Source organism: Zootoca vivipara, chromosome 12, assembly GCF_965207765.1.
Source record: "Zootoca vivipara chromosome 12, rZooViv2.hap1.1, whole genome shotgun sequence".
NCBI lineage: Eukaryota > Metazoa > Chordata > Lepidosauria > Squamata > Lacertidae > Zootoca > Zootoca vivipara.
The window spans coordinates 47,448,933-47,458,966 of NC_142595.1; the positions used below are offsets into that span (position 1 = coordinate 47,448,933).

Genomic DNA, 10,034 nt, shown 5'->3' on the forward strand with positions numbered 1-10,034 from the left:
GTTCTCATTGCATTTTGGAAATGTATTAGATATATAGCCACCTCTCTCTTGCTTAAGAGCTTCCTTTGCATTACACTGTTACGCACTAGAGTTACAATTATTATTTTATTTATTTGATTTACATACTGCCCTTTATCCAAAGATCCCATCCATTGTGCAAAAGTCAGCTGTTGAAAATACATAATGTACCTTTTTGGGATGTTTTTTGAGGCAGGCCCCTCACCTACTCAACAAATCATAGTTAATGCTTTAGTAATCCCTGTACTTTACCAATGCAATAATAGTGTCGTAGAAGAAAACATGGCAGAATCTTTAAAACTTTCTCCTAATTAGTTGTTCTCTGCTGTTCTGCTGGGGCCTAAACACAATGATGTAGCATTTAGGGACAAAGATGCAGCCCAGTAACCCAGCACTGGAGGCCAAGATGGAGAAAATCTCCACAGCCACCATGTATTTCCCTCTTGTGCTCAGGTAGGTTGGAACAAAGGACAACCACACGCTGCAAAAGACCAACATGCTGAAGGTAATGAACTTGGCTTCATTAAAACTATCAGGTAACTTGCGGGCTAGGAATGCCACAGTGAAGCTGGAAAAGGCCAAGAAGCCCGTGTAACCCAAGACACAGTAAAACATGGCGACTGACCCTTCGTTACATTGCACAATGATTTCTCCTGTTACTGAATGCATGTCTAAATCAGGGAAAGGGGGAGAGGTTGCCAACCACAAGGTACAAATACTTGCTTGAATAAGTGAGGAGGAAAGGACAACAGAATGTCCCTGTCTTTTCCCCATCCACTTCCTCATGCTGGATCCTGGCTTTGTGGCCATGAAAGCTATCACTACAGTGATGGTTTTGGCCAATACACAAGAAACAGCCAGTGAGAAGATGATGCCAAACACTGTTTGTCGGAGAAGGCAGGTCACTTTTCCAGGTTTTCCAAGGAAAAACAACGAAGAGAGGAAGCAGAGCAGGAGGGAGATGAGGAGGGTATAGGTGAGGCCTCGGTTGTTGGCTTTGACAATGGGGGTATCCCTGTGCTTAATGAAAATTGTTAACACCAAGACTGCATGAATGGAAAGAAAAACAGCAGCGAAGGCTAAAGTGATTCCTAAAGGTTCTTTATAAGAAAGAAAGGTTATAGCTTTAGGCACACATTCATCTTTGTCCTTGCTTGGAAATTGCTCTTCTGGGCACTGGAAACAGTCAGCCATATCTAAAAAAGAGAAAATTTATCATTTCAGACTGTTCTCCACTCTACCTCTCATACATCAGTTAAGAATGTAGAGATCTGTCTCTACCATTGATGAATCTTTCCATATGATTGCCCCCGATAGACTGGAAGAAGATTGGAGCAAGATTATTCCCCAACTTTCAGAGTTCTCCTATTTTCAGGGCCGGTGCGTCCATTTAGGCGATCTAGGCAGTTGCCTAGAGCGCGTAAATGGACGGGCGCAAAAACCCCGCGCCGCCGCCGCCGCCCTCCCACAGCGTGCGCTCACGCTCCTCCCGCCTATGGAGGAGCAACGAGCGAGCGGTGGCGGTGGCGGCGGCAGCGCCCGTAGCTGAAGCCTTCAGCTATGAGCACTGTTGCTGCCCACGCCGACGCTCGCTCGCTGCCGCGGCCACTGAAGACCTCACAGCGTCCCCTCCATAGGCGGGAGGCGTGCGAGCCAAAATGAGAGCTCAGCGCCCTCCCGCCTATGGATGGGACGCAGGGGCGTCAGTGGCGTTGTGCACGCGTCATGTCGCATGTGCCGGGGGGGGGGCGCCAGAAGGTGATTTTTGCCTAGGGCGCAAAAAGCCGTAGCACCGGCGCTGCCTATTTTTTAAATACAGTTCTTGTCTCAAAAAGCGAATCGGCATATATGAAACACTCATGACTTAGGGATAAAAATTAAGATACATTTACATTTAAAGGCAAACTTATATAATTGCACTTTTCAAAACAATGTACAAGCTGTACTCCTTTTCCTCTTTGCCAGGAACTAAAAACAATCCAGTCATCTGTGCAAGAGTACAGGAAAAACTGGTCACCTGTTTAGGGACTGAGTAGGAATATTTGGGGTGTTTCGCTGAGGGATCACCTATTTTAGACTACTCCAGGCACCTCTTGTTTGCTAGGCTTTTGTTTCTTTGGCTTCATTTTGGCTGTGGGAGTGGGTGCAAGGTAGACTATGCCACCGTTATGAGCACCCGAAGTACCAGCTTGGTAAAAGGGTCCTTCCAGATTCACATTCCAGATTCATCATTGACTGGCATCAAGGTGGTTATGGGAGAGCTCCTTAGGCTTCACCCTTTAAAACACGGGGTAGCAGAGGAGGGGTGCTGTAATCGACTGAGCACACCTCCGAACGAGCCTGCAAGGTAAAGCCCGGATAGATTCATATTCTGCTGTGATGCCTGGAACCAGGATGGTGTCACCCTTAGAAGATATTTGGATATCTCTTCTGCAAATGCTATGCTCGCATTGATTTAGCTAATCACATAGGATGGTATGCACATTGGAGTAAGTTTACACTTGTAAATAGCCATCTGGCACAACTCTTTCAAATTACTCTGTGTGGATCAAAACATTGGGGTACTACATGACCTACCGTTCTTGTTGGAAATCTTCCCTTCTGGACATGGAGTACAATCATAGCAGCAGAATTTCTTCCCTTCTTTCCTTTTCTTCTCATTGCCAGGGTGGCAGTAGTCATTACACAAAGAAACAGGCATCGCCTATCCAGACATTAAAGGAGTTACAAAAGGGAAATGGAGATAGATAGAAAGATAGACAGACAGATATTTCTGATGTTGAACTTGGCATTGAAGAGAGTGAGTCACCATTAGTTAAGATTCCACATCTACAAACACAGAGAGAGAATCTTCAGAGAAGATGGCAAAGATGATGGGTCAGTGAAAAGTCTGGACTGGTAATCAGTAATGGGGATCTATCTCTTGTCAAGAGAGGGACTAGGGGAATGATCGTGCTGAATGGCCATTAAGACACCTGGCGTTATTGTCAGAAATAAAAGGAGACAGCTATCTAGCCAGATAATACTTTTCAGGTTCCTCAATTAAAATGAAGCAGTGAGACTGAGCTCAGGCTGAATAGGCAGTCAAAATATAGGAGTACAATCCAGTTTATCTTGGCTCATAATTAAGTTCCTTTGGTTTCAATGCAGCTTAATCCCAATTAAACGGTTAAAAGATTGCATCCAAAGCATCAACTCCTCAATGTTGCTACATTATTATGGTAGATAGGTTTATGGAATAATTTTAAGAATGTTTACACACTCAGAAATAAGTGTGTCTGTATGTATGTCAAGAACCAGAAAGTATGTTAACACTTCTCATAGTTGCTGCATTCGATTTGAATCTATATATACTACTACCAATCACAGCTATACTAAAATTCTAGCTTTCGTTCCCCGCTCTCCAACCTCTTGATACTAATCATTAAGGGAAACCAAAAGAAACATAAACAAAGAAGAATTCAAAATAAACCAAGGAATCCCTTATCTAAGTAATGGATGTGTTATCTCTAAAGTTATCTCTGGGAGATGAAGGGAACGCTGTGGATGTAGCATATCTTGAATTCAGCAAGGCCTTCTTTGACAAGGTGCCCCATGATATTCTTGTAAAGAAGCTGGTAAAATGTGGGCTAGACAATGCTACCATTCAGTGGATTTGTAACTAGCTGACTGACCGTACCCAAAGGGTGCTCATCAATGGCTCCTCTTCATCCTGGAGAGAAGTGACTAGTGGGGTGCTACAGGGAGATCTGTCTTGGGCCCAGTCTTATTCAACATCTTTATCAATTACTTGGATTTAGTAATACTAAAGGGAGGGAGTTCATGATGGTTGGGAGTTTGTTAAAAGGGAGATATTAAAAGCACAGCTTCAGGCAATACCAATGAGACGGAAACATGGAAGGTGCCTAAAGAAGCCAGGGTGGCTATCTAAAGAACTTTAGGCTTGAGGGCATCCTGATCAAGTTTGCAGATGACACCAAATTGGGACGGCTAATACCCCAGAGTACAGGATCACACTTCAAAATGACCTTAACACAGGCATCCCCAAACTGCGGCCCTCCAGATGTTTTGGCCTACAACTCCCATGATCCCGAGCTAAGAGGACCAGTGGTCAGGCATGATGGGAATTGTAGTCCAAAACATCTGGAGGGCCGAAGTTTGGGGATGCCTGCCTTAACAGATTAGACAACTGGGCCAAAGCAAACAAGATGAATTTTAACAGGGAGAAATGTAAAGTACTACACTTGGGCAAAAAAAAAATTAAAGGCACAAATACAGGATGGGGGGCACCTGGCTTGAGAGCAGTACATGCGAAAAGGATCTAGGAGTCTTGGTAGACCACAGACTTGACATGAGTCAGCAGTGTGATACAGCAGCTAAAAAAGCCAATGCAATTCTGGGCTGCATCAATAGGAGTATAGCATCTAGACCAAGGGAAGTAATAATACCACTGTATTCTGCTCTGGTCAGACCTCACCTGGAGTACTGTGTCCAGTTCTGGGCACCACAGTTCAAGAAGGATACTGACAAGCTGGAATGTGTCCAGAGAAGGGCAACCAAAATGGTCAAAGGCCTGGAAACGATGCCTTATGAGGAACGGCTTAGGGAACTGGGCATGTTTAGCCTGGAGAAGAGAAGGTTAAGGGGGGATATGATAGCCATGTTCAAATATATAAAAGGATGCCATATAGAGGAGGGAGAAAGGTTGTTTTCTGTGCTCCAGAGAAGCAGACAGGGAGCAATGGATGCAAACTACAAGAAAGAAGATTCCACCTAAACATTAGGAAGAACTTCCTGACAGTAAGAGCTGTTCGGCAGTGGAATGTGCTGCCAAGGAGTGTGGTGGAGTCTCCTTCTTTGAAGTTCTTTAAGCAGAGGCTTGACAGCCATATGTCAGGAATGCTTTGATGGTGTTTCCTGCTTGGCAGGGGGTTGGACTGGATGGCCCTTGTGGTCTCTTCCAACTCTATGATTCTATGACTGCATCTCCTTCAGCCCATGTCTTCATCCAGCCACGCCAGAATCCATACCTGGTTGAAACCACTGTGCCAAACAATGACATCTTCATGAATTATGAGCTCTTCTCCTTTGGGAACATCAAGGCCAATCCTACCAACTTTCAGTCTCTGGAAAGAGTTATTTGGAAATATGATCGTGTTCATTATGTCAAAACCGCCTCGCATTTCCCATTTGTCATTGAAGGAAATGGTTTCCCCAGCTGAGTTGTTAAAGGAAGTCCCATGAAGAAAGTGATGGAGCTAAGGTATAATAAAGAGGGATATCAATAAATCATTGAATTCATCTTTCCTGACTACTACCATTTACGTCAGGTAGTGATTTCCACTGTTGTTGGATTACAGTTACCAAGCACTCAACATGGCTAATGGGGATTATGGGGATTCTCCCTGCATCGGATATTCCGACTCTAGTTGGAGGACCCAGGAGAGACTCTCTGGGAAGCAGGAAATGGAAAGGCAACCAACAGGAAGACCTTCTGCCACCCCAGGCTGAAGAGTCTGCTGGCTTCTCTCTTTTATGGCTGGTTTTGTGTGTGGAGTTTTAGCACTGCTGGGTGATGAGCTTGAGAGGAGCCCAGAAAGCTGAAATGGGACCACTGTGCAGGAGCAGAAGGATGCCCCATCATAGCACAGTCCAACAAGGAGATGGTGCACTTCAACACCATGCAATCAGACTACTGGTGGATGTTCAAGAGTTTTATATATCTGTTCTACTTTGACAAATCCTAAGTACTAGTTACAGGTAGGTAGCCGTGTTGGTCTGACGTAGTCGAAACAAAATAAAAAAAAATCCTTCCAGCAGCACCTTAGAGTTTGTCATTGGTATGAGCTTTCGTGTGCATGCACACTTCTTCAGATACACATCTGAAGTATTTTATCCTAAGTAGTTTATAGTGCAATAGGAAAATCCAGGAAGATAGGGGAAAACTGCCAGCGGCAAATGATTATTTTAATTTAAAACGCGCAAAGATGGTAGCATTGAGAACAGTAGCGGGATGGGAAATGATGCAGGAGACAATTCCCTGGAGGAATGTGACACAATAAAGTGGGGCAGTCATGACCTTTCTGATAGAGCTGTTCAACAGTGAAACAGACTCACACAGAAGGTGGTGGACTCTCCTTCCTTGGAAGTTTTTTAGCAGAAGTTGGATGGCCTCTTTCATGGATGATTTAGTTGAGATTTCTGCATTTCGGGGGGTTGGACCAGATGACCCTCGGGGTTCCTTCCAACTCTATGAGCCTATGAAATAGATAAACCTATAAAATGCTCTTTACCAATAAGATGGCCAACTCCATTTCCTCAGTGATTCCCGCAGGAGAAAACTGAATATAGTCTCAACCAGTGCTATTTTTCTAGAAAATCACCAGGAATGCCTCCCTCATTCTCTTAGAATGGTGATGGTGTGGGAAGGTTTACTTTAGCTGAGTTAAACAATCCCCTTTTTAAGTTTATGCAGCGATCAGCTTGTTGCTGACTCATCTGAGTTCTACTACCGTAATAAAGATGCCTTCCTGGTTAAAAATCCCTTTGAATCCCTCTTAAAGAATACCCACACAAATCTGATTCATGTTAATATAGAACTATTTTACTCTCAGATTCATTCGGGTTTACAGAACTGTACCTGAAGGCAGTTCGAAAGCACGTCAAAGTGCAAGTAGATAAATAGGTACTTCTCTGGGAAGGTAAATGGTGTTTCCGTGTGCTGCTCTGGTTCGCCAGAAGCGGCTTAGTCATGCTGGACACATGACCTGGAAGCTGCACCGCAACCCCAGAGTCGGTCACGACTGGACCGAATAGTCAGGGGTCCCTTTACCTTTACCTGAAGGCAGGCTTAGGTTACATAACAAGCAAATAAACTATACCACAGGGAAGTTGGTCCTGAGCTGACTGCAACTGAGCAGTTATCTTTCAAAAATACCAGCAACCGCGAACTGGTTGTCACAGCAACCGGTTAGAACATAGCGACCGTTAGTCCTCTGTCGGAATGTTGCACTTAACTGCAGCTTTACATCCCACAAACGGTGCCCACCTGAGAGGTGCCAGAACTGAGTTCCAGTGAGTTGCGGCTGGAAAAAAAGCCCTGGTCTCAACATACTACTTTGTTTACTGAAATAAAAAAACAGGGACATTACCTGCCAAGGCTGGACATCTTGAAGTTCAGCACTGAAACCCTTCTCATTCGCTCTCGGCTTGGATCGAGAAGAGCCCATAACATGCAAAGCATGAGCCACAGCGTAAACACCGTTATAGACACTATAGCTGTGGCCAGTCATGAGCACTTCAAACTGCGGTGCAGGAAGACTCTCTAGTCTCTCCTCTCCAGTACATGTTTGCTCAACATCCATTGCTACGTTGGGGTTAGGAAGTATACAGTCAAAGGCTTGCTCCCAAAAGTCCTTCAGAAAACTGTCCTTCTGGGCCCCATGAAGCTTTATGGTCCCAATAAATTCCCTAAACCCCGAAATCTCTTTGGAGTGAACTGTAAAGGAAATTGCACCTTGGAACATCTCAAGACCCCAGCTCCTTTGCATGCCCGTTAAGATAAAATCTACCTGGGTTGTCGTAATCCACACCTTTCTCAGTGATGTAGTCTCGTTGTTTCCAGCGTCTCGTATAACTATAACAGTTCTCAGCCATGTAATAGTCAAAGGTTCTCCATATATAATGAATGTAATCACGGTATCATCTTTGTAATGCGCAAAAAAGTTTCCAGCAAAATCAAAGTTTTCCTCCATGTTATCCCAATGGGTTATGCGTGGGATTCTTTGGGTGAATGCTGAACAGATCCCATACTGAGAAAACAATGGCTCCAGCGTCTGCAAGAAATGTTCTCCACTGCTATCATCATCTGTAAGAATTCCAACCCATGTCCATTTGAAATACTGGAGTAACAGGACGATCCCCATATACTGCTGGGTTTCATTTGGGACCAGACAATAAAAAGATGGCCCTTGAGTGATATGATTCTCTTCTGGGGCAAATGAGCCATATGTGAGCTGGGAAAAATAATAATGTGCAGGGCAACGTTAGGCATGCCTTTATGTTCTGAATTATACAACAATTTTACATGTAAACAGTTGTTAGGAGCCTAGAGTTAAATTAAATGCATCTGATTGAATACCCCAAGTATATAAAGCATACAATTTCATTATCATAGAATTGTAGTGTTAGAAGAGACCCCCCCCCCAAAAAAGGGGAATCACAACTAAAGCATCCATAGGATTTATACCAAATGTTCATTAGCAGAATATCAGGTGGGGGGAAGCAGGAGAGAAGAGGATTGATTGATTGATTGCATCTCTATCTCCAATGATATATTATTTTATTCTGCAAGCAGCTCAAGGTGGCGTATCTGCTTCTCCCCACATTTAATCCCCACAACAACTCTGTGAGGTAGGTTAGGCTGAGAGGCAGTGAGTGGACAGTGAGCTTTGAACCTGGGATTCCTGTAAGTCTGACACTCCAAACACTAAACGACACAGTCTCTCACCATCCCGGGTAAAATTTGGATTGTTCCACTGGGGCGACACTCTGTTTGAAATTCTGATAGCCCCATTACCCTTGCCCTCACCACACTCTGAGCCCCCTCCTGTTCCAAGCTCCCCAACACTGCCCTCGTCTTATCATTATCATTATATCAGTCGCTTCGTTACCAACGTAACTCAGATGACTTGCATTATATGAACAAAAAACAGCACAAAAGTAAACAAAAAAATTCTAAAAGACAACCCTATTTTTAAAAGGGAGGCTTAAACACCCCACCCACTCAAAGAGGCCACAGTTAATTAAGAATCAAAAAAATAAATATTACGTAATATAGGAAGAATAAATAAAATATGATGGATGGGGGGTATCAATCCCTGCTTTTGTCAGTTTTCTCCTTTTGAACTACAAAATTAAGTTCCGCATAAGAAAGAAGAGCCTAAATCACTCTCTCACATATATTTAAATATACAGAGAGAATTCCTACCTGTGGAACCTTATAGGAACCTATAATATCTGCCATAAAGTTGGAGGTATCAGAGCCAAGTCCGCCAATGATAGCCATGAGGTTTTTGTGTCTGTCACACTGGTAATTGGGAACAAATTTATCTGATTTGAAGAGCACATCCAAAGTGGTACGGTAAGTCATCCTTGCATCGTAGTAGCTATCATAGATATGGAATCCAAGTGTGACATTGGGTAGGAACTTAGGGTTCTCGTTGATCTCGTTCACAGCAAAAGCCAAGGCAAGGATGTGCTGGTAGAATTTTGTCACCATTCTGCATATAGAGGTAGAATTTAGTCATCCCTTTGTATATTGTGGATTGATTACTGCTGTCATATCACAATATTGGTGCTTTCTAATAGATTCTATGGGGGGATTGGCCAAACCCACCCACCCACCCACCCACCCACACACACACACTTAACATTCTGCCATTTATAGAAAAAAATATTTGTGATATGCGCAGCTACAAAAGATGCAGAGCAAACGAAGCGATTTCTTACTCTGGAACATCTAACAGGTCCTGAGAAGGATGTTCACGGAAGGAAACGTCATGAGAATGGTAAACTAACTGAGAAGCAATTCCACCAATGAAGAGAGCTCCTGGCTGGAACCACTCATGTGGAACAGGCTGGGGATCATTTCTGGGACACTCCAGAGAATCTATTTTGTACCCCATAGGAAGCAGCAAAGGTACAGCTATCAGAAGCCACAGCATCTAATCAGCAAAGGGTCCCTCTAGAAGATTGAGAATCTCCTCTGTACAGAAACAGAATCTACCAGACGTAACAGGCTACATAGGTTGGTGGCTAATTCTGCTAACTCATCTCTTAGGAGAAATACACCAGCTATGTTTTTCACTGAGACACCAAGGCATGCCTTAAGTACTAGCAGGGCTTGTTTGTTTTTCAAATTTTAGGTCTGGCTGATGTAAGGTGAAATAAAGGGGGAAAGGTATGAAAGGAAAGTGACAGAGCCCGGCCCGCCTTTTCACCTACACAATGCTCAG

General features: G+C 43.8%; 1 protein-coding gene across 1 annotated transcript; it reads right to left on the minus strand.

Moving 5' to 3' along the window:
- Positions 1 to 312: 312 nt before the first annotated feature.
- On the minus strand, positions 313 to 9,298 carry LOC148684135 (vomeronasal type-2 receptor 26-like). Its single transcript, XM_088654873.1, has 4 exons — positions 9,008 to 9,298; positions 5,049 to 5,276; positions 2,596 to 2,722; positions 313 to 1,214 (listed from the first exon to the last, which is right to left on the minus strand). The coding sequence occupies exons 1-4, from the start codon at positions 9,296 to 9,298 to the stop codon at positions 313 to 315; spliced, it is 1,548 nt and encodes a 515-aa protein (XP_088510999.1).
- Positions 9,299 to 10,034: the final 736 nt, after the last annotated feature.

Excerpts from the sequence above, each read along its gene's own strand:
- LOC148684135 (XM_088654873.1), bottom strand. The coding sequence starts at position 9,298 with ATGGTGACAAAATTCTACCAGCACATCCTTGCCTTGGCTTTTGCTGTG. Across the intron at positions 5,277-9,007 it reads GTTCCTATAAGGTTCCACAG|CTCCATCACTTTCTTCATGG; the intron begins GTAGGAATTCTC and ends ATTATACCTTAG. Across the intron at positions 2,723-5,048 it reads GGCACAGTGGTTTCAACCAG|GCGATGCCTGTTTCTTTGTG; the intron begins GTATGGATTCTG and ends ATGTCTGGATAG.